This window comes from Pelobates fuscus, chromosome 12 (genome assembly GCF_036172605.1).
Source record: "Pelobates fuscus isolate aPelFus1 chromosome 12, aPelFus1.pri, whole genome shotgun sequence".
Classification (NCBI taxonomy): domain Eukaryota; kingdom Metazoa; phylum Chordata; class Amphibia; order Anura; family Pelobatidae; genus Pelobates; species Pelobates fuscus.
The window spans coordinates 93,238,014-93,264,133 of NC_086328.1; the positions used below are offsets into that span (position 1 = coordinate 93,238,014).

At 40.3% G+C, this 26,120-nt stretch overlaps 1 protein-coding gene across 2 annotated transcripts in view; it reads left to right on the forward strand.

Moving 5' to 3' along the window:
- The window catches only part of LOC134579259 (synaptotagmin-A-like), a 118,670-nt gene that overhangs the window by 86,786 nt on the left and 5,764 nt on the right, over positions 1 to 26,120 (forward strand). For both annotated transcript variants that reach the window (XM_063438480.1, XM_063438479.1), the window contains 2 exons: positions 8,695 to 9,084; positions 22,318 to 22,437. In XM_063438480.1, the coding sequence (XP_063294550.1) occupies positions 8,695 to 9,084; positions 22,318 to 22,437 (510 nt within the window). The remainder of the gene's footprint in view (positions 1 to 8,694; positions 9,085 to 22,317; positions 22,438 to 26,120) is intronic.

A 26,120-nucleotide genomic window follows, 5' to 3' on the forward strand; every position in this document is an offset into this window, starting at 1 on the left:
CTTCCCTGCATGTGACTTGCACAGCCTTCCATAAACACTTCCTGTAAAGAGAGCCCTATGTAGGCTTTCTTTATTGCAAGTTCTGTTGAATTAAGATTTTCTTATCCCCTGCTATGTTAATAGCTTGCTAGACCCCGCAAGAGCCTCCTGTATGTGATTAAAGTTCAATTTAGAGATTGAGATACAATTATTTAAGGTGAATTACATCTGTTTGAAAGTGAAACCAGTTTTTTTTTTTCATGCAGGCTCTGTCAATCATAGCCAGGGGAGGTGTGGCTAGGGCTGCATAAACAGAAACAAAGTGATTTAACTCCTAAATGACAGTGAATTGAGCAGTGAAATTGCAAGGGAATGATCTATACACTAAAACTGCTTTATTTAGCTAAAGTAATTTCGGTGACTATAGTGTTCCTTTAAGAAATGGTATGCCTTTATGGTGTAATTGGATTATATAGTCTGGTAAAATACTCTAAAATGGGACATGGACACAGCGTAAAAAATTCAAAGTTTGAAAACAAAATGGAATGGCTTTGTCTCAAATGTGCCCCTTCAATTACCACATATACCTGGCAAAGGTACATAGCCGACATAGCTGAGCAACATATGAAGTAGTATACAGTCGTAGTACACATAAGGTTTGCAAAATATACTGTGCAAACTCACTTTGTGTGTCAAAAAGGCAGAAAAAATGCTTATTACCACTACACTTGGTACAAGCTAGCGGAAAAATTATCCCATGCTAAGGTTCAAAATAGGCCTTATGAAATACCCTGGGATGTCTTCTTTAAGAAATGGTATGGCTTCATGGGGTATTTTGATTATATAGCCTGGTAAAATACTCTAAATTGGGACATGGGCACAGTGTAAAAATTTAAAGTTTGAAAAAAAAAATGGAATGGCTGTGTCTCAAATGTGCCCCTTCAATGTCCACATATACCTGGCAAAGGTACATACGGGGGTATTGCTGTACTCAGCCGACCTAGCTGAGCTACATATGAAGTAGTATACAGTCGTAGTACACATAAGGTTTGCAAAACATACTGCGCAAACTCACTTTGTGTGTCAAAAAGGCAGAAAAAATGCTTATTACCACTACACTTGGTACAAGCTAGCGGAAATATTATCCCACACTAAGGTTCAAAATATGCCTTTTGAATTACCCTGGGATGTCTTCTTTAAGAAATGGTATGCCTTTATGGTGTAATTGGATTATATAGCCTTGTAAAATACTCTAAAATGGGACATGGACACAGCGTAAAAATTCAAAGTTTGAAAAAAAATGGAATGGCTGTGTCTCAAATGTGCCCCTTCAATGTCCACATATACCTGGCAAAGGTACATACGGGGGTATTGCTGTACTCAGCCGACATAGCTGAGCAACATATGAAGTAGTATACAGTCGTAGTACACATAAGGTTTGCAAAATATACTGTGCAAACTCACTTTGTGTGTCAAAAAGGCAGAAAAAAATGCTTATTACCACTACACTTGGTACAAGCTAGCGGAAAAATTATCCCACACTAAGGTTCAAAATATGCCATTTGAATTACCCTGGGATGTCTTCTTTAAGAAATGGTATGCCTTTATGGTGTAATTGGATTATATAGCCTTGTAATACTCTAAAATGGGACATGGACACAGCGTTAAAATTCAAAGTTTGAAAAAAAATGGAATGGCTGTGTCTCAAATGTGCCCCTTCAATGTCCACATATACCTGGCAAAGGTACATACGGGGGTATTGCTGTACTCAGCCGACATAGCTGAGCAACATATGAAGTAGTATACAGTCGTAGTACACATAAGGTTTGCAAAATATACTGCGCAAACTCACTTTGTGTGTCAAAAAGGCAGAAAAAATGCTTATTACCACTACACTTGGTACAAGCTAGCGGAAAAATTATCCCATGCTAAGGTTCAAAATAGGCCTTATGAAATACCTTGGGATGTCTTCTTTAAGAAATGGTATGGCTTTATGGGCTATTTGGATTATATAGCCTGGTAAAATACTCTAAAATGGGACATGGGCACAGTGTAAAAATTTTAAGTTTGAAAAGAACTGGAATGGCTGTGTCCCAAATGTGCCCCTCCGATGTCTACATATACCAGGCAAAGGTACATACGGGGGTATTTCTGTACTCAGCCGACATAGCTGAGCAACATATGAAGAATTATACAGTCGTAGCACACATACGATTTGAAAAATATACTGTGCAAATTCACTTTGTGTGTCAAAATGGAAAAAAAACGCTTATTACCATTACACTTGGTACAAGCTAGCGGAAAAAATATCCCACGCTAAGGTTCAAAATATGCCTTTTGAAATACCCTGGGATGTGTTCTTTAATAAATGGTATGCCTTTATGGTGTAGTTGTAATATGTAGCCTGCTCAAGTGCTCCAAAGTGGGACACGGACGCATCAAAACCCTCCATGAAAATTCACACTTAAAAACCTTAACTTGTTACGTCTCTTTTACAGCAGTGTAACTTCACAAAATAGTGTCTAGGTCAAACATTGGGCATATTGTTTTACTCAGAAGACTTAGCCGAGCATAATTTGGGGGGTTTGAACTTAGTGGCACATATGAAATGTACAAAATGCCCAGCACAAATGTAATCCGTATGTAAAAAAGGCCCAAAATTATTTTTTACCACATACTTTGGCATTTATTGGTGAAAAAATGGAGGGCATGTTAAGGCACAATATGCACCATATTAGATACCCTGGAGTGTCTACTTTTACAAATGGTAGGCCTTTGTGGGTTTTTTTTTGAACAGTCAAACTGCTATAATACCCCAAATTGAAGCATAGGCCCATTAAATCCGCCTCTCAAAATTCTACTGTAAATGTTGAAACGGACAGGTCTCCTATATGGCACTGTAGCTTTACAAAATAGTGCCAAAGACATACAATGGGGGTATCGATGTACTCAGCAGAAGTAACTGAACACAAAATAAAACTTTTGACAGGAATAGCACACACCAACTTTACAAAATAAACATGAGAAGTTCTTTGTTATAAGTTTGTGTGCCAAAAACCCCCAAAAACTACATTTTACTCCAATATTTAGCAGAGATTGGCGGTGAAATGGCTACTTAGAAAGTGTCAAAACAACCTTAGGACAATAGCCTGTGATGTCTACTTTTTTTAAATATATACTTTTGTGTGTCAATTTTGTTTTCTTTTATGGCTATTAATCTTACAAAACAAACATACAAAATTCTAAAATCGCTCCACATTAAAAGTTTATTTTACTCCTTGTGCTTTGTGACCTGTAACCACCACAATAAACTTAAAGGACCACTCTAGTGCCAGGAAAACATACTCGTTTTCCTGGCACTAGAGTGCCCTGAGGGTGCCCCCACCCTCAGGGACCCCCTCCCGCCCGGCTCTGGAAAGGGGAAAGGGGTAAAAACTTACCTTTTTCCAGCGGTGGGCGGAGAGCTCTCCTCCTCCGATCCTCCTCTTCTCCTCCCCGTCGGCTGAATGCGCACGCGCGGCAAGAGCTGCGCGCGCATTCAGCCGGTCACATAGGAAAGCATTCATAATGCTTTCCTATGGACGCTTGCGTGCTCTCACTGTGATTTTCACAGTGAGAATCACGCAAGCGCCTCTAGCGGCTGTCAATGAAACAGCCACTAGAAGAAATAAGGGAAGGCTTAACCCATTCACAAACATAGCAGTTTCTCTGAAACTGCTATGTTTATGAAAAAATGGGTTAACCCTAGAAGGACCTGGCACCCAGACCACTTCATTAAGCTGAAGTGGTCTGGGTGCCTAGAGTGGTCCTTTAAAATCCCAGACACATTATATATTCTGTAAATCAGAACAACTAAATAAATGTATTTTTAATTACTTTCTTTAACCTGCACTAATTAGGCACACATTATTATTGCAAGAACTGTACAAAAAACAAATTTCTCTTTTTTTTTTTGCATTTTTCTGTATTTTTTTAATAATAAATAAGCATTATATATATATAATGTTACATGAAATTAAAGCCCTTTATGTCCTTTAAAAACCAGTATATAATATGTTTCGCTGCAATAAACGAGAGAGATGCAAATTGCAGTTGAACACATACAGCAAGAAAATGCAAAAATTGCTTGTGTCATTAAGTGTAAGACAAGCTTCTGAAGCTGTGTCCTTAAGGGGTTATTTATAAAGGCGCTGCTAACCTCAAGAGAGCCTTTAGTCCATAGTGATGATGGCCCACAAACATCATCAGACGTGTGTTCGACCTATTGTATGTATTTTTGAATAATAAGAGATTGTGTGCAGGCCAGTCACTTGTGCGTAGGTAGAGGGTAAATGTGTATGGGCATAAACCTTCACCACTGATAAACCACCCAACCACTTATTTCCAAAAATAAACAACCACAGACTTGCTTTTGGAGTAAATAGGCCACAGCTTTATTAAACTATAAATATATAAATCTTTAAACTTCAACTTTATAACATAATACAGTCTTTTTACATAACTTAATTATTAAATAAATATCCATCACGGAGTACCACCTTACCAACCAAAACACATAACTTAGGGCAGCTGCCCTCCCCCCTCGTTCCAATCAGCACAAGGCCTTTTCTTGGGCCATTAGCTGATTATTGGCTCAGTGTTCATGTCTATTATCCAAAGCTGTACCTGAGGTTAGGGGAGGGACAGCCTACCCCTCTACTTTCCACAGACCGCTAGTCCAACCCACGGTTGACAAGGGCCATATACCACCACATGACCTGCTGGTTTACCACCTAAATCAGTGGGGCTGCCCCTACACCAAAGCAATAGCCTCCTCCAATGCATCCTGCAATGCCAAATTAAATAAATCCATTCTTACCCCCATAAGGTGGACCCTATTTCCCCTAAAGTATAACGCTGTGTTCTGCTCAAAGATGCGGTGACGCACTGTGAGCCCCTCCATTCCTTTCACAAACTTAGAAATCCACTTATTCAGTTTGATCCTGCTCTGTTCAAGAGCCCTGGGGTCCCTTGCCCCTCTCCAATAGTTCCAGGATAACACCTCAAACCACACAATACGTATCAGCCAAATCCTTTTGGATAATTTCCCCCAGATCCTACACCGGAATAGTGCCAAGATAATTTCCCCCCAAAAGGATCAATATTACATCAGGAACGCCGAGTAGGTGAGCCAACCGGACCATTTCAAGCAACAGGTGCTCCCACCGCATCCCCCGGGAACTGAACAAACAAACCACTGCCACCGCTGGCGACAGACCCAGTTGTAGTCCCCTGGGACAAACTTCAGCCCGCTGTTTAACCCAGTAAATGTAGGAATGGCACATGATCCGTACTCGCCCTCCGGCACCTACGAAGACAAAAGGGTAAACGGAATCAGTCCAGCTGGACGAATATCAGAATGGAACCTCCCAGGTTCACATTTCCCAATCCTTTTGATAACCTCCTTGGCCAAGCCCAGGTGTGATGCCTCAGTAGCAGCCCCTATCCAAAAGGAGTGCCCCCCAAATTCTGCACTAGGCATCCCCAATGCCACCAGTGCCATGTGGAAAACCCTGATAAATTGGAACCAAGAACCAGCAAATGACCCACACCCACTGAGCAAACCTCACAGAAAGCACAAAAACATGCCAAAGGACAGACCATGTAGCCCGGGATTTCCCGCAACATGACCCAAGTGCCCGTTCCAGAAAATCTTTCTTGGACTTGCGCAGTAAAAACCACACCGCTCCCACTTCACTAGAAACATCCCCAAATAACAATCTCACGAGCTCACCCACCTGCATGGCCCTAAAAAAGGCGAAAGAGAATGCTACCCATAAAAAGAGCCACTCCGAACAGGGAAGCACACACAAAGATGGCCCCAAAACCCACCGCTTCTGCTGCGGCGGTAAAAGGATGGAGCTCTGCATTGGACACCTCAGGCGCCTGCCAGTATGACGACCATTGAAACCCTCCAAGAAGACGGACCAGAGTGGCAGGTCCTAAAGCAAGGGGCGAGTAATCTGCACATAATAATGAGGGCGCTCCACCCCAGCAGTCACCGCTGCCAAGCGACAAGTAAACACACTTCCCACATAATAACTACAATATAAAATCTATTAATTGATATATATATTAAAACATAGTCAGCATTAGAGCATATCAATAAAGTTTGATACGCATAAGTGAACATATTTATAATATTAATAGGAAATTTTATTAACATAGTGTATCTAAACATTTTATGATGTCCATAAGGGCGATGCCAGTGGACTAGATTTTATGGGGATCGAAAGCATTCAAATTCATTGGAGAGGAGGAGATATTAATAGCCTCCTCAGCAAATCAGAGATGAGGTGGATTTTTAACACTGATACTCTATTACCACACGGCTTAAATGCCGATTTTGAAATAAACTCATTTATATGAAATATGTTTTTATCAATTTATGCTTTTATTAATTATGTTTGATGATTTTTTATATTTTTTTTTACACAGGTTTTATTAATTTATTGATTTTATAATATCAATTAGGATGCTTTTATATTGTCTCTTTTAACCTTTATTCATATGCTCGAACGCTGACTATGTTTTAATACATATATATATTGTGTCAATTGATTGTTTTTATATTGTAGTTATTATGTGTCAATAAATTGTAGTTCTATACATAATGAACTCCAAAAAAATGTCGCTGGAGTGCCTTAAAAGTAAGGATGCTCGTTTTTAGGATGTTATATTTATAATGGACTCCAATAAAATTGCGCTAGTTTGCCCCAGGAGCAAGAGTTTCAAACAAGCAGTTTATAGCTCTGAAATCGATATCCGTGTAATGACGTCATTGCGTAATGACGTCGGGACGTTGTTACGCGAAGGTATGGAGGCACCCAGATGCAGCCCAATGACGTAAGCACAACCACGGACCAGAACTACAAGCGGATGTTGAGGAAAGGTGCCAAATCTAAAGGTTTAATAGAGAAGATTATGAGGAGGATGGTAGCAACCCACTTTTGAGAAAGGTGTTAGCTGAAACGCGTTGAGTGGACAGTGGACTTTTATGTTACATGTGAGGTTGTTTTTATCTTTATTATTGTCCAATAAATATTTGTTTTCCTCACCTATTTCCTGCATCCTGGAGTATTTATGGTGTAAGATCATCTGTAGGGAGATTGGCAAAAGGAGTATCTTGACCCACTACAACTATCCACTGTATCCTCTATTTTATGCTACTAGTCTGAGCCAGCTTCGTTAAGTGACTCAGAACCATGTAAGTTGGACCAGCAAAGTGTATATAGATTTTAACTGCGTTAATTCTATTACCCTATGGTCTTTTTATATTTGCATTTTTAGATTCCATATCCAACGATTATTTGTGGTATTTTTGCGATTTTGTGTGCTCTCACTTTTATAAGATTTTGAATATACCTGTCACAAGATCTTTTAGGCCTTGAGGGTTGACGTCTTCTGATATTCCATGGAGGCGGACATTGTTCCTTCTGTCCCTATCCTTGTGGTCTGCAATTTTTTACAAATATAGAGTTTAGTTTGGCATCCATTTCTCATATGCGGCAGCAGGGATCATTTCTTCTGCTTTGTTCTCCAGTTGTGCTGTGCATTCATCCAGGGCCTGTATGTCTGATCTGACATCTTTAGCCAGTTTTGAAAATTGTGTTTGTAGTGAGGTTTGTAGTTCATGCAGCATTTTCTGTATAGATGAATCTGTCGCTGGAACAAGTGCTTTCATTGATATAGACATGACATCGCTAGAGGTCAGGTATGTGGGCCTTTTGGCGCCATCTTGCGTGCGGCGTGCTGACTACGTCAGCACCGCTATTTGTAAGGATGCAGTGTTTGGCTTAATTTTTGTTGTTGATCTTTGTGCAATGGTGTTGAGCAGCTTCACAATCCACATTATGCCCAAAATTACCAAGATCCACTTGGAAAATCAATGTATTTCTTAAACCCTCTTTGGGAGCTGAGCACTCATATGTCCATCTCTGTGTGTGGTCAGGCCACGTCCCCCCTTTCCCCCATCTAGCCTAGTTTTTAACTCCTTCATCCAACGGTACCAACAGGGGAGGCAGAAGAGCAGGATTAACTATTAGTTGACCCTTGGTAGCCACCAAGAGCCTAGGGTTTAGACAGGGACCCTGGAACCATACATTTGCTTGGCTCTATTCACCATTACGATGTGAAGAATCAGTAACCTGCCGAGTAAATAGAGCCAAGCAAATTCATGGTTCTAGGGCCCCTGTCTAAACCCTATGCTCTTGTTGGCTACTCAGAGCCGCCTAATAGTTAATCCTGCTCTGCTAAGAACCTTCTGCCTCCCCCATACACTGTACTTTTGGTACCATTGAATGGAGGAGTTAAAAGCTAGGCTAGATGGTGTGTATGTATGCATATATACATATATATACACTCCAAAAAAATGTCGCTGGAGTGCCTTAAAAGTAAGGATGCAGGTTTTTATATATATATATATATTAACCTTCATCAATAAGCTGCTATCACTATGATGTTTGGAGTGTCCTTTTAAGAGGTAGTGGAAAGAGAAAATAGAGACAGTTTTGATAGCAGAGAAATTGGGGAATATAATTTATGCAATTTCAAGTAATTTCTGTAAAAACTATAGAATTATAATTAGAGTTAGAATTGTGAAAAGGCTCACAAGTAAATAATGTGAATGCTTATTAAACTAAACTATATACAACTTATGGTTTTGGTTTATTACAGATTCAACTAATGCAGAAAGAAATGGAGAGACTTGAAGTGCATCTTACTCCCACTACACCTAGCACAGAAGGTCCAGATGATGTGATCAGTGAATCTGATTCTCTTCAAGGATCCAGAGGGAAGCTACGGTTCTCAATTTGTTATGATAAGAAGAAGACAACATTATTCATCAGAGTTTTTGAAGCCATAGAGTTGCCAGAGAATGGCAGAGATCCATTTGTGAAGATTAAGGTGTTATGCAAAGTAGATGAGCCAAAATCTTTAATGCATTCTGTTCTTTATGAATTGGAAACCAGGGTGGTGAAGAGAAACCAAAATCCTGTGTTTGAAGAAGAATTTTTTTGTTCTTTGAAGGAATATCAACTGTCAAATATAAGTGTCAAATTTGAGGTATGTGTTGAATTTATACTTAAAGTCAATGCATCTATAACCATAATGTGTTCGATTTTGACTTGCTTTTGTTATGTGAAAACTCTTCTATGTCTTTCTGTAAACCAAAACTAGCAGTGGTTTATTGGAGTTGTTGTAGAAACACAGCTGGGAGGAAGGGACATGAGATCAGCAATCTCAGATCTGTAACATTTCATTAAATGTGATTGTTCTTCAAAATGTGTCCACCAGAGTATCTAAAGTATTTTCCTGCCCCTTACACTGTAAAAATTGGGGGTCTCACACTCCACCATCCCCAACCTTTTTTTGTTACATAATGACATTCATATACATACATACAGTGCCTTGCAAAAGTATTCACCCCCTTGACTTTTTACCTATTTTGTTACATAATGTTTTATTAATCTGAATTTTATGTGATGGATCAGAACACAATAGTCTAAGTTGGTGAAGTTAAATGAGAAAAATATATACCTAAAACTATATTTTAGAAACAGAAAACAGAAAATTGTCATGTGCGTATGTATTCACCCCCTTTGTTATGAAGCCCATAAAAAGCTCTGGTCCAACCAATTACCTTCAGAAGTCACATAATTAGTGAAATGATGTCCACCTGTGTGCAATCTAAGTGTCACATGATCTGTCATTACATATACACACACCTTTTTTGAAAGGCCCCAGAGGCTGCAACACCTAAGCAAGAGGCATCACTAACCAAACACTGCCATGAAGACCAAGGAACTCTCCAAACAAGTAAGGGACAATGTTGTTGAGAAGTACAAGTCAGGGTTAGGTTATAAAAAAATATCCAAATCTTTGATCCCCAGGAGCACCATCAAATCTATCATAACCAAATGGAAAGAACATGGAAAGAACATGGCACAACAGCAAACCTGCCAAGAGACGGCCATCCACCAATACTCACGGACCGGGCAAGGAGGGCTTTAATCAGAGAGGCAGCACAGAGACATAAGGTAACCCTAGAGGACCTGCAGAGTTCCACAGCAGAGACTGGAGTATCTGTACATAGGATGACAATAAGCCATACGCTCCATAGAGTTGGGCTTTATGGCAAAGTGGCCAGAAGAAAGCCATTACTTTCAGCAAAAAACAAAATGGCAAATTTTGAGTTCGCGAAAAGGCATGTGGGAGACTCCCAAAATGTATGGAGGAAGGTGGTCTGGTCGGATGAAACTTTTCAGCCATCAAAGAAAATGCTATGTCTGGCGCAAACCCAACACATCACATCACCCAAAGAACACCATCCCCACAGTGAAACATGGTGGTGGCAGCCAGGACTGGGAAACTGGTCAGAGTTGAGGGAAATATGGATGATGCTAAATACAGGGATATTCTTGAGCAAAACCTGTACCACTCTGTGCGTGATTTGAGGCTAGGATGGAGGTTCACCTTCCAGCAGGACAATGACTCCAAACACACTGCTAAAGCATCACTTGAGTGGTTTAAGGAGAAACATGTAAATGTGCTGGAATGGCCTAGTCAAAGCCCAGACCTCAATCCAATAGAAAATCTGTGGTCAGACTTAAATATTGCTGTTGACAAGCGCAAACCATTAAACTTGAAGGAGCTGGAGCAGTTTTGCAACGAGGGATGGGCAAAAATCCCAGTGGTAGGATGTGGTAAGCTCATAGAGACTTATCCAAAGTGACTTGGAGCTGTGATTGCCGCAAAAGGTGGCTCTACAAAGAATTGACTTAAGGGGGGTGAATAGTTATGCACATTGACTTTTTCTTTTATTTTGTTCTATTTGTTGTTTGCTTCACAATAATAATAATAAAAAAACATCTTCAAAGTTGTGGGCATGTTTTGTAAATTAAATGATGCAAATTCTCAAACAATCCATGTTAATTCCAGGTTGTAAGGCAACAAAACACAAAAAATTCCAAGGGGGTGAATACTTTTGCAAGGCACTGTACATACTTACATTCATGTGTACACACATACATGAGCAAATCTACACAGAAACACACATTAATATACATACACAAACAGACACATTTACACACACAGACTCACACATACACGCACACAGACACACACACACAGACATTGATGTACACACATGGAATCATATATAAAGACACAAACATAATATATGCACACACAGACATATTCATATACACACATAGGCTCATATACACACAGACTAACTGACTCATACACACAGACATTCATACAGACACTTACACCCACACACACACACTTTTTTTTAAAATACAGTTTTTCATTTTTATTTTTTTAAACACTGACTTCCACCTAGCCTCTCTGTTCTTACCTGGGCAGGGAGAGCCTGAGTGGAACCTCACTCCTGGTGTTCAGTATGTTACTGCAAGGATCTCTCTCACTAGCAGCAGTACAGAGTGCACAAAGTAGCTGAGAAATTAGTGTAGACTCACAGTGGTTCCCAACCCAGACCTGGTACAGGATTTATGGATTACCCAGTTGTGTCTAAGGTATTTTTAGAAAAAAAAAAACACTTTAGACACAACAGGTAATCCCTAGATCCTAGACCAGCATGGGGCACTTGAGGCCTGGGTTGGGAACCCCTGGTGTAGAGAGTTCCCAGCAGCTCCCTTGGCACTCGCTCTGCAGGAAACCACAGCAGAGCATCAAAGCGGGCACCCACACGAGCCAGGTGAAATTAGGTAGGTGCTTGTTCATTCAGGAGGGGGTATGCTGTGCACCTCCCTGCTGCCTATCACTCCACATGTACTGGCCCCTACTTTAGTACTCCACTATTGTCCACTATACATTATCTTTGTATTTTCTGTCTACATTTTACGTCAGATAACATTTTAATGTTGGCTTATATTTTTGCAATGTATATTTGTAATAACGTGTATATAAGGTACAATGTAAAGAATATTAAGCAATCAGGCATACATTAAATCAGTTGCTTGATGTGCAAAATGCACAATGAAAGAGCTGTGACAGACATAAAAATTCTGATAACAGCTAATAATTAAGACCTTTCACAGTGCAGTCAACAAGTTACATCAGTTCTAATGTCCACGGTCCTTACTGGAACCAGTTTTTTTTATATACAGTCATTTTAAAATGTTAGTAGTGATGTCGCGAACATAAAATTTTCCGTTCGCGAACAGCGAACGCGAACTTCCGCAAATGTTCGCGAACGGGCAAACCGGGCGAACCGCCATAGACTTCAATAGGCAGGCGAATTTTAAAACCCACAGGGACTCTTTCTGGCCACAATAGTGATGGAAAAGTTGTTTCAAGGGGACTAACACCTGAACTGTGGCATGCCGGAGGGGGATCCATGGCAAAACTCCCATGGAAAATTACATAGTTGATGCAGAGTCTGGTTTTAATCCATAAAGGGCATAAATCACCTAACATTCCTAAATTGTTTGGAATAACGTGCTTTAAAACATCAGGTATGATGTTGTATCGATCAGGTAGTGTAAGGGTTACGCCTGCTTCACAGTGACAGACCAAACTTGCTATTGATTGCTATTTAAATTAGCTATTGTTTGCTAATAAGCAGAGGCCTACCCAGGTGTTAAACATTCCTAGTGGGAGGTGATTTTAGGAGTATATAAGGGTAGTTGTCATTAGCTTGGCTAATAGAGCTTGGTTGCTTCATCTAAGTGTTGCTTCTAAGTGTGTGTGTGGTTGGAGATATTCTGGAGAGTTTTACAGAAGCTTCAACTGTCTAAGAGCTGTGCTAAGAGTTCTTTTTTACTGTTACAGGTAAGATTCATCTGTAGGAAAAGGTTACTGACTGCACAAGGTTTGATTTCCTGTTGGTAATTATAAGGCATTTGATTGGATTAGGTAGCTACTTGCTATTGATTGCTATTTAAATTAGCTATTGTTTGCTAATAAGCAGAGGCCTACCCAGGTGTTAAACATTCCTAGTGGGAGGTGATTTTAGGAGTATATAAGGGTAGTTGTCATTAGCTTGGCTAATAGAGCTTGGTTGCTTCATCTAAGTGTTGCTTCTAAGTGTGTGTGTGGTTGGAGATATTCTGGAGAGTTTTACAGAAGCTTCAACTGTCTAAGAGCTGTGCTAAGAGTTCTTTTTTACTGTTACAGGTAAGATTCATCTGTAGGAAAAGGTTACTGACTGCACAAGGTTTGATTTCCTGTTGGTAATTATAAGGCATTTGATTTGATTAGGTAGCTACTTGCTATTGATTGCTATTTAAATTAGCTATTGTTTGCTAATAAGCAGAGGCCTACCCAGGTGTTAAACATTCCTAGTGGGAGGTGATTTTAGGAGTATATAAGGGTAGTTGTCATTAGCTTGGCTAATAGAGCTTGGTTGCTTCATCTAAGTGTTGCTTATAAGTGTGTGTGTGGTTGGAGATATTCTGGAGATAAGCTGGAGGTAATCCGAGGTATTCAGGAGGATAAATAAAAAGTTAAGGTTTGTTTGATTTAAATTATTCACCTCATTGGAATGGCAGACTTAGTTCAGTGTAATAGTTGCTTTGCATTTGTTTCACGTTCCACTTTTTGGAGGTTTGGTTGTTGTCTAATCTGTAGACAGTTCTCTATTTTGCGGCAGGAGATTGTATTTTTGAAGTCTGAGATTTGTAAATTATCTGGTAAACAAACTCAGGCTGGAACTGCTGCAAAGCCACTGCCGCAGAGACATACTAGGAATGGCAGATGGATTACTGTAGGATCTGGTAGACTTGGAGTTGTGGATAAAAGGCATATTGCACAGTCTGTTGCTCTACATAATTCATTTTCTGCACTTTCAGAGTGTAGTGGTGTCGTGGAGAGAGGCACTGAGGCTAGTGGTGTTGTGCAGAGAGGCACTGAGGCTAGTGGTGTTGTGCAGAGAGGCACTGAGGCTAGTGGTGTTGTGCAGAGAGGCACTGAGGCTAGTGGTGTTGTGCAGAGAGGCACTGAGGCTAGTGGTGTTGTGCAGAGAGGCACTGAGGCTAGTGGTGTTGTGAAGAGAGGCACTGAGGCTAGTGGTGTTGTGCAGAGAGGCACTGAGGCTAGTGGTGTTGTGCAGAGAGGCACTGAGGCTAGTGGTGTTGTGCAGAGAGGCACTGAGGCTAGTGGTGTTGTGCAGAGAGGCACTGAGGCTAGTGGTGTTGTGCAGAGAGGCACTGAGGCTAGTGGTGTTGTGCAGAGAGGCACTGAGGCTAGTGGTGTTGTGCAGAGAGGCACTGAGGCTAGTGGTGTTGTGCAGAGAGGCACTGAGGCTAGTGGTGTTGTGCAGAGAGGCACTGAGGCTAGTGGTGTTGTGCAGAGAGGCACTGAGGCTAGTGGTGTTGTGCAGAGAGGCACTGAGGCTAGTGGTGTTGTGAAGAGAGGCACTGAGGCTAGTGGTGTTGTGAAGAGAGGCACTGAGGCTAGTGGTGTTGTGAAGAGAGGCACTGAGGCTAGTGGTGTTGTGAAGAGAGGCACTGAGGCTAGTGGTGTTGTGCAGAGAGGCACTGAGGCTAGTGGTGTTGTGCAGAGAGGCTTGGTGAGGCCTAATAGAAAGCAGTTGTTGGTGGGGGATTCCATCATAAGAGGTGTGGAGATGGACAATGGTGGTCTTGTGAGGTGTCTTCCCGGAGCTACTGCTCACAGAGACAGGAGACGTATCGGTAATATTGTTAAGCAAGCAAAGCAGGAAGGGGAATTGGATGTACTTGTCCATTTAGGGACAAATGACTTGGCTTGCAATGAGGTTTCAGAGGTTAAGGAAGTTTTTAGTGTTTTTGCCAATGATATACGGCAGGTTGCTTCCACATTGTCATTCTCTGAAGTTCTGCCTGTGCATAACACTCAGAATGACAGGCGGATGCGTATTAGGGACTTTAACTTGTGGCTTGGTGAATGGTGTCGGGAGCAAGGATTTGGCTTTATTGCTCATGGTAGCTCTGTTTGGAATGGAAATAAACTGTACAAAAAAGATGGTTTGCATCTTTCTCAAAAGGGAACAAATGTTCTCAGTGAGCAGTTCAGAGGTTTTGCTAGGATGTATTTAAACTAGGAGGGGGGGGGGGGCAAAAGGGTGATAAAACATCAATCCAATTGTCCCCCAAAACAAGGACAGAAGGTGCCTGTAGCAAGTGTGTTAAAAAATGATAAGCTTAGAGTCATGTCTACAAATGCTCGCAGTTTAGGGAATAAGATCCATGAACTTGTGGCAATAATGGCAACTGATAGTGTAGATTTAGTCGCTGTTACTGAGACATGGTATAATGAGAAAAATGACTGAGACATAGCAATACCAGGGTACTCTTTATATAGAAAAGACAGGGAAGGCAAGAAAGGGGGAGGGGTGGCCCTGTATGTAAAGAATAGCATAAAATCTAGCCTAATAAAGGTTAGTGAGGCGAACATAGAGTCAGTTTGGGTTACGTTAGAATTTGGTAATCACACAGTAACTCGTGTAGGTGTGATTTATAGGCCCCCAGGTCAAATTGAAGAGTTAGATAATCTACTAGTTGAAGAAATAGCTAAAATGACAATGAAGGGGGAAGTTATCATCATGGGTGACTTTAATCTTCCTGATATAAATTGGAAAACAAAAATAGCTACTTGTGCCAGGAGCACACATATTCTAAACTCCCTACTGGGATTGTCTCTAAAACAAGTCGTTGAGGAGCCAACTCGTAAAGAGGCCATACTAGATTTAGTGTTAACAAATGGAGATTTGGTATCAGATATTACTGTAGGTGAAAGTTTAGGATCCAGTGATCATCAGTCAGTGTGGTTTAATATAAGAACAGTGACTGAGTCACACCACACAAAAACAAAAGTTTTAGACTTTAGAAAAACAGACTTTTCCAAAATTAGAATATGTGTAAAGGAGTCATTATCAGACTGGAGCAATTTAAATGGAGTCCAAAAGAAATGGGATTATTTAAAAGTTGCACTACTGAAGGCAACAGAAAATTGCATTAGGCTTGTCAGTAAAAGCAAAAAAATCAAGAAACCACTGTGGTACTCCACAGATGTAGCCAAAATAGTAAAAAACAAAAAGTTAGCATTTAGTAATTATAAAAAAACCCCAGAGTGAGGAAGACAGAATGACCTATAAGATTAGGCAGAAAGAGGCTAAGCAAGTTATAAGAGCTTCCAAATCACACACAGAAGAGAAAATAGCACAGTCAGTAAAAAAGGGGGACAAAACCTTTTTTAGATACATAAATGAGAAAAGAAAAGTAAAACAAGGATTAGTTAGATTAAAAACAAAAGAAGGAAGGTATGTAGATGAGGATAAAGGTCTAGCTGACTGCCTCAATGAATATTTTTGTTCGGTATTTACAGATGAAAATGAAGGAAAGGGACCTCAGTTAAGAAAAAGGATAAATGAGTCATTTATTACACGTGAGTTTACAGAGGAAGAGGTTCTATTTCAACTGTCAAAAGTAAAGACAAATAAGTCAATGGGACCTGATGGAATACACCCAAAGCTATTAAAAGAGCTTAGTGGTGTACTAGCAAAACCATTAACAGATTTATTTAACCAATCATTGATAACAGGAGTAGTCCCAGAAGATTGGAAGTTAGCGAATGTTGTGCCCATTCACAAGAAAGGTAATAGGGAGGAGTCGGGCAACTATAGGCCAGTAAGCCTAACTTCAGTAGTGGGGAAAATGATGGAAACCATGTTAAAGGATAGGATTGTTGAACATCTAAAAACACACGGATTTCAAGATCAGAGACAACATGGGTTTACTTCAGGGAGATCATGCCAAACTAATCTTATTGATTTTTTTGATTGGGTAACTAAAATTATAGATATGGGTGGTGCAGTAGACATTGCTTACCTCGATTTCAGTAAGGCTTTTGACACTGTTGCACATAGAAGGCTTATCAACAAACTACAATCTTTGAGTTTGGATTCCAATATTGTTGAATGGGTAAGGCAGTGGCTGAGTGACAGGCAACAGAGGGTTGTAGTCAATGGAGTATATTCGAAGCTTGGGCTTGTCACCAGTGGGGTACCTCAGGGATCTGTACTTGGACCCATTCTCTTTAATATTTTTATTAGTGATATTGCAGAAGGTCTTGATGGTAAGGTGTGTCTTTTTGCGGATGATACTAAGATATGTAACAGGGTTGATGTTCCAGGAGGGATAAGCCAAATGGAAAATGATTTAGGTAGACTAGAAAAATGGTCAGAGTTGTGGCAACTGACATTTAATGTGGATAAGTGCAAGATAATGCATCTTGGACGTAAAAACCCAAGGGCAGAGTACAGAATATTTGATAGAGTCCTAACCTCAACATCTGAGGAAAGGGATTTAGGGGTGATTATTTCTGATGACTTAAAGGTAGGCAGACAATGTAATAGAGCAGCAGGAAATGCTAGCAGAATGCTTGGTTGTATAGGGAGAGGTATTAGCAGTAGAAAGAGGGAAGTGCTCATGCCATTGTACAGAACACTGGTGAGACCTCACTTGGAGTACTGTACACAGTACTGGAGACCCTATCTTCAGAAGGATATTGATACCTTAGAGAGAGTTCAAAGAAGGGCTACTAAACTGGTTCATGGATTGTAGGATAAAACTTACCAGGAAAGGTTAAAGGATCTTAACATGTATAGCATGGAGGAAAGACGAGACAGGGGGGATATGATAGAAACATTTAAATACATAAAGGGAATCAACACAGTAAAGGAGGAGACTATATTTAAAAGAAGAAAAACTACCACAACAAGAGGACATAGTCTTAAATTAGAGGGACAAAGGTTTAAAAATAATATCAGGAAGTATTACTTTACTGAGAGGGTAGTGGATGCATGGAATAGCCTTCCAGCTGAAGTGGTAGAGGTTAACACAGTAAAGGAGTTTAAGCATGCGTGGGATAGGCATAAGGCTATCCTAACTATAAGATAAGGCCAGGGACTAATGAAAGTATTTAGAAATCTGGGCAGACTAGATGGGCCGAATGGTTCTTATCTGCCGTCACATTCTATGTTTCTATGTTTCTAAACTCCCCGTTTAACGCACCACAAACAACCATAAACAGTCCATTTTCACAACCGCAAACTCCCCATTTGCACAAGGTTGGATACCAAGCTAGCCATGTCCCGTTCCTTGTCCTCACTGATGTCATTGAAGGTCTCTTCCTCCACCCAGCCACGTACAACATCAAGGGTCCCCGAAAGGTGACAACAAGCCCCCTGTATTTTTTTTTTTTTTTAAATGTACACTACTGTTACACCAGATATGAGTTGCACTGGTGTGACACTGTGCCCTGGCAGGCCCTGAAACGCACACGTGTGAAGGAAACTGACTGCTATTATTTCACAGTCAAATTTCTAGTTTTTTTTTTTTAATGTTCACTACTGTTACACCAGATTTGAGTTGCACTGGTGTGACACTGTGCCCTGGCAGGCCCTGAAACGCACACATGTGAAGGAAACTGACTGCTATTATATTACAGTCAAAAAAGTTGTTGTTTTTTTAAATGCAAGTTATTGTGACACCAGATATGAGTGGTGGCACTGGGACCACCTTAAAAATATTGGATATCGCTAAAAATCATGATTACTATATACTTTCTCTACAAACCTCTAAAACGAACCAAACTACTCATCCATCCGCTATACCACTTTATCCCACCTAGAACTAGTGACCAGTTAAAATAATTGACTCTTACTTACCCACACTCAGTCATGCCACACACATTTCACCACTACTCTCACGGAATCCCTCTGACTACGGCTAAATTCATCTTCCACATCAGAACACTACTCCTAAGATTGGGTTGTATCCATGTCTCGGGTCTTTCATTTAGAATAGAGGCACCTTTGGTCTCCTTCAACACTGACACTCCAGTGCATATTATTAAAAGATTGGGCAGATGGAAATCCTCAGTCTCCAACCAATATATTCCTCATCCCGAGAAAGAAATGAGGAAAGCTTTTAAAAGTTTGGCTTTGTAAATTTGATGCAATAAGTGTGTTTTTCTTTAATACATTTTCACCCTCTTTGCATGAACCCGATTTACATATATTACTAATATGTTTCTGAACATATATATTATATTATTCACTCACTCACTCACTCTCTGGGCCGGCCTAAGACATCATGCTGCCTAGGTCCAACGATAAAGGACTATGGGGGATAATGTATAATAAACACAGGTTACTGGCTATGGAGGGATAATGTATAATAAACACAGGTTACTGGCTATGGGGGATAATGTATAATAAACACAGGTTACTGGCTATGGGGGGATAATGTATTATAAACACAGGTTACTGGCTATGGAGGGATAATGTATAATAAACACAGGTTACTGGCTATGGGGGATAATGTATAATAAACACAGGTTACTGGCTATGGGGGATAATGTATAATAAACACAGGTTACTGGCTATGGGGAGGATAATGTATAATAAACACAGGTTACTGGCTATGGGGGGATAATGTATAATAAACACAGGTTACTGGCTATCGGAGGATAATGTATAATAAACACAGGTTACTGGCTATGGGGGGATAATGTATAATAAACACAGGTTACTGGCTATGGGGGGATTATGTATAATAAACACAGGTTACTGGCTATGGGAGGGATAATGTATAATAAACACAGGTTACTGGCTATGGGAGGGATAATGTATAATAAACACAGGTTACTGGCTATGGTGGGATAATGTATAATAAACACAGGTTACTGGCTATGGGGGATAATGTATAATAAACACAGGTTACTGGCTATGGTGGGATAATGTATAATAAACACAGGTTACTGGCTATGGGGGATAATGTATAATAAACACAGGTTACTGGCTATGGAGGATAATGTATAATAAACAAAAATAAAAAAAATAAAAAAAAATGAATGCAGCTTCAGAATTAATCTAAATTGTATGCTGTTTAGGAGGTGAGAGGGTCTGGGAGGGAGGGTCTGCTGCTGATTGGCTGGAATGTGTCTGCTGACTGTGAGGTACAGGGTCAAAGTTTACTCAATGATGACAAATAGGGGGCGGACCGAACATCGCATATGTTCGCCGTCCTTGGCGAACGCGAACAAGCTATGTTCGCAAGGAACTATTCGCCAGCGAACCGTTCGGGACATCACTAAATGTGAGGATAGATGTATTTATATTAATTTTTATCATAAAAATGTTTATGAGATCATAGGAGAATTAACCATTACAAATAGAGAAACAAATAAAAAATATCACAAAGATGATAAAAAGGAAAAAAAAAGACAGTGTTGCTTTTTTAAGATTGTGGTTAGTTCATCTATTACATTTGAAAGTGAAAATGCAATTCTCTATTTCACTGTTTAAGAGAGACTATCAGTTCCTAAATATGGACACCAAGATCTGTACGAAAACATTAGCTAATAGATTACAACCACTCTGCCCGAAGCTCATACATCCAGACCAAGTGGGATTCATCCCCAACCGCCAAGCTTGTTATAACACTAGACGCACAATAGACTTGATATGGAAAGCCCAACACAGAAACATTCCTACCATGTTGCTCTCAATGTAAGCAGAAAAAGCGTTCGATCGCTTGCTCTGGCCCTTCCTTTTCACCACTCTACAAAAATTACACTTCCCCGACACGTTCATCACGGCCCTCACGATCCTGTATGAAACCTCCACAGCTGCCCTACTCCTCCCCAACACTCGACCACATGAGTTCACAATATGAAACGGAATGTGGCAGGGATGCCCGCTCTCCCAACTCCTATTTGCCCTCTCCTGGAACCCCTACTCCAACATATTCGCAACACCCCTGAAATCCAGGGACTAAAGATTAGAAGAGAGGAATACAAAATAGCAGCAAATGCAGATGATATCCTCCTAACTATCACCGACCCCACCACCTCCCTGCCCCCACTGCTCACACTTCTCCAAGAATACGCCCGCCTCTCGTTATACAAACTTAATCTGGACAAAACAGAGGCCCTCCCCCTTAATATCCCCGAACAAACTCTAACCCAAATACAACACTCACACCCCTTCAAATACAACCAGCTAAGCATCCATTACCTAGGCACACACATCCCAGCAGACCTTTCCAAAATCTACACACTAAACTATACCCGCTTAATCGAACAAGGCCCACCTAGCGACCCATCAGACTGGGTAGATATATGGGAAGCCACCGCTTCGATCACAATATGCGTAAATCATAAGGAACAAGCATATAAAATGATGCTTAGATGGTACCTGACACCCTTGAGACTAATACAAATGGGGATCGCTCCCACAGACACATGTTGTAAAAAATGCGGACAACAAGGAACCTACATCCACATGTGGTGGCATTGCCCGCAAAGCTCGCAACTCTGGACTGAGGTTTCCAAACTCACATCTAGAATATTGCATGAAGACATACCCATGAAAACATGGATATGGCTCCTATCTAAGCCCCATTCTAATTTACCAAGAGTACAGAACAAGCTGGTGGCGAAGCTAGCTCTAGCCACCAGACACACCATAGCAGAACAATGGGGAAACCACAACACACCGACATTAGCGAAAGTGATCCAAAAAACCAACAAAGCCATGGAAATGGACAAACTTTCAGCCATCCTACACGACACAACAAAACACTTCTATAAAATCTGGGATCCCTGGATCACAAGGCACCTAGTAGGGGTGTAGGGGACGAGCCGGGGTGTGCGGCCACACCGGATACCCCCCCACATTACCCCCTCTTCACACTGCCCCCCTTGCCCCCTAACCCCCACCCACCACCCTTCCCCGCCCACAGGACACCCAATGCAAACCCACAATCACAACGCACACACCCGATATCATGCTGAACCCACCATGGCAGGGACCCCACAGACCACCAATGACCACCCATCAAACGACATGACCACCCCCGCAAGCAATACACATGTACAACCTTGACACACACGACACCTGACAAAACCACCGCTATAACCTACGATAAGCAACAACCCTCCCTGAACAAAAGGAAAGACACAAGAAACGAATGCCAGGTGGTCCGAATCACTACTTTCTCTAACATCACCACGAAGGTTCAAAGCTGTTATCTGTCGTTTGAAAATTTGTTACCCCCCCACCCCTTCTGTACCCCACCAACCCAAATGGTATACATGATTAAAATGAATGTCTAACATTACCAAATTATGTACTGAAGACAAAATGTACCATGATCCACGTTACCCAAACCTTTTCTTTCTGTACCCCCTCCCCCAGAAAAACTTTAAAATAAAGAATTAAAAAAAAGAGAGAGAGACTATCAGTATCAGACAATTTATGTTAATATTTTTGCATTTATATAATAGGTAAAGAATTTTGACAAGTATTCCAGACACACTCTTATAGGAGAAGTAAGAATGGCCCTCAAAGACTTGAAGCCTTTAGAAACTATGGAATTCTGTGAAAAACTGCAAGAAAAAACAAAGGTACAAAGTAAAAACAATATAGAGTGATCTTCTGTTCCTTCCAGTCCCAGTGTAAAAGAACAATGACTCTGTTTACCATTGTTTAAACTTGGAACCTTCAGCAAAAAAAGCAAACATTAAGCATCAGATTACATGAATGTGTTTTTATCACATCTAGGACTTATTTCCATGCATATCTCAATCATTTATCAACCCTTCAGTAAAATTTAAAAGAATATTCCAGGTATATTCTGAGCGTCAACACTGTGATTGCATTATGCACTTGTATTCACACTATTAGTGTCCCCATTGCACTATTGTGCTCACATTGCACTTAAGTACATGGTCAATGTGATCATGTTCTGCACCTTCACGCAGATGATTGTTTGTTCACATTTTGCACTTTAAATGCATTATGTATTTTTGTGAATTATTTATGTGTTTACTTTTTTTATACTGCTCCTTTTATGTGCTTACATTTTTTGCACTTACCATATGTGCACTTTTTTCACTTTATGTATGTGGTTTCTGTGCTTATAGTTTACACTTTCTGAAGTGGATTTGAGCTTAAATAAAGCAATTTTGTAACATAATTAAGATGCACTATTAGAGTTATTTATCTGCACTGAAATATTAAAGAAGCACTATAGGGTCAGGAAAACAAACATGAATTCCTGACCCTATAGGGTTAAAACCACCATTTAGCCACCCTGGTCCCCTCATGCCTCCCTAAATATAGAAAAATTACTTGTATTCAAAGCCTGAAGCTATAACTCTGCATGCTGTTTGCCTCAGAAAAACAAGCAGTCTGCTGACATCATCAGAAGTGGTAGCCTGATCCAATCACAATGCTTCCCCATAGGATTGGCTGAGACTGAAAAAGAGGCAGATCAGGGGCAGAGCCAGCACAATTCAAACACAGCCCTGGCCAATCAGCATCTCCTCATAGAGATGAATTGAATCAATTCAATCTATGAGGAAAGTTCAGTATCTGCATGCAGAGGGAGGAGACACTGAATGTTTGGATGCATTTTAGGTAGCCATGACCCAGGAAGGATCTCTAACAGCCATCTAAGGAGTAGCCAGTGAAGTTATCACTAGGCTGTAATGTAAACACAGCATTTTCTCTGAAAAGACAGTGTTTACAGCAAAAAGCCTGAAGGTAATGATTCTACTCACCAGAACAAATTCAATAAGCTGTAGTTGTTCTGGTGACTATAGTGTCCTTTTAACTGAATGGCAGTCAGTACACTTAATTTTTACCTAGATCGGGGGTTATGAGTGCTGTGTTGAATTTTTATATGGTGGCACTATTATAATTTTGATGTATTTTAGACTTGAAATTGGTAGCAATATAGAAATATTGTATTCTTAAATATTAGGGAATTGTTGTATGAAGTATTAACTGTAAAGCTTACACTGGAAGTACATTTTTTAGAATTGTATTTGAAATTACTGCTGCATATCTGTTCAGAGGCCAACTGTGTTTCATTGCCCTTGTTTGTACATCATACATTAACCATAAAGTTGAATCTGGATCTAGATTCAAGTGTATTTTATGCGTCTTAGCCTCATATTAATGCTGTATTTTTTACATTCAAATCTGTTTAGTTCTGCTAATCAAGAAAATAAAGGATTGTCAGCTTTTTAGTAGTAACGACATATGAAAAAGTGAGAAGAATAGCTACTGACTATTATTGCTAAGTATAATAGAACTTCTGCTATGTATGAGTTTTAATAGATCGGTTCATAAATAACCTAACTGCCTGTAGTGCCAAATAGTCACAAAGGATCACCCTCTTGCATTCTATCACTCAAACAATGTAGTTCACATATTCAATTTTTGGATTTGTTTATTTTTAAATTTAGGTTCGGTTCCCGAGATTTGGAAAATATTGATTTAGAAAAATCCAAATTTCGCCAAAAATTTTATTTTCCCAAATTTGGAAACGTATTATCACCTATAGAAAAAGAATGAAGATGACAGTCAGAACATTACAAAGTACTAATTTAAGGAGTTGTTAGCATGAGACTGTTTCTTAATTTTGCTCTCTAAACTGTTTTGTAGATACTCCCTAATTTCCTATCCTTGCCGTAAGGGTTCTAATTTTCATATAAGGGTGCTATCTGGTAAACAGGGCCCTACTTTGGTTTTCTTTAAATGTTACAATTCCACGTTCGGTACCAATTTAAGAAGTTATCTGCTAAACTGCTAAAAGAGAAAAACGTAAAACAGCTGTTTTCTTATTTCTGACCCTTCAGCAATTTAATATTAGATTGTTCCCTAATTTGGTATACTTAATTTTAGCAATCCCAAATAAGGATATAAAATTAAGGAGTTATCTGCTAAACAGTTGAAAGATCAAAATGGAGAAAAGCTATTTTCTTAGTCTTCCTCATTCAGCTGTTTAGTAGATAACTCCCTAATTTGATATCCTTACGCATGATTGCCATATTTGAAAAGCATCAATAGAGTATCAAACTACATTCGAACTTTTTAAAGAGTATAAAATTTCATCTGTATTTTGTACTAGCAGTTTTGCTAGTAAATGTGTAGACTGTGAAAAAAAACCTGTAGCGGACAACGGGTAACCTAACCGGTTACCTCCGCTAATACCCTCCTTCAGCCACTCTGGAACCCTTTAAAAAAAGCAAGCATCCGTTTCCCCCAGTAACTGGACGAGACACAGCTCTGTGAGTAAAACTGAAAAATGAACTGCCGTTTATTTTGTCACACATGGTTTTTCAGGCACAGACCCCTACATGGGGTTCTCCGACACAATACACCAGAGGTTTCAATCCCAAGAATCTGATGGGGGATGGAGGAGGGACAAAGCAGCTAGGTTAAACTGGGCTGGCAAGCAATACATTTCACTTAACTATACTGTACAGTCTATAGAGCTGCTGTCCCCCCCGACTCCTTCATTGACCCACAGCTGCATATACAGACACACACTGTGACATCTAGACACATGTAACACCATCACAAAAATGGCGCTGCAAGCTTGTGGCCCGCGCCAAAGAAATCAGGCCATCCATCACATATCTCCCCCCACAGAAATAGACAGACCTGTGGCCAGACCCACAAAGGGCCTGCAACAAGTCGGTTGGACACCTTTGAGTCCACAAGCCAAGCCCTTGGGGTCCAAGTGGGGGGAGGAGAGGGGGAACATGAGGGTATGGCACTCAGTGACAGCGTTCCGTCACAAAACCTATTTAAAACGGGTTTTTCTTTCAACTGTCAATCAAATTATTGATAAAGGAGAGCAGAAGAGACCACCCACAGACAGTCCTTTTGATCTTCACCCAAGCATACACTATGGTTGCTTTGGTAACTCCCTAGCTAACATGGCTAGTGTTGCCTAGAGAGTACAGGAATGGATTGACAAATGTCACTCTGTTCACACACTGGCATGCTGGCAATTAAGTAATTGGAAGTGTCCCCAAGCAGAGCAAATCAGTGAAGACTGCAGGAGGAATGGAAGATGGACTGGAAGTAGGTGTTACAGAAGTATTAATAAATATTAATTTAAAGCAGCACTGTCATGCTAAACTTACCTATGCCCAATCACTTTTTCTTCTCTTCCTCTCTCAGGAACTGTTCTATCTAATCTAGTTTTCTTTAAAACATAAGACAAAGTAGGTAGGAAGACAATGTAATAGAGCAGCAGGAAATACTAGCAGAATGCTTGGTTGTATAGGGA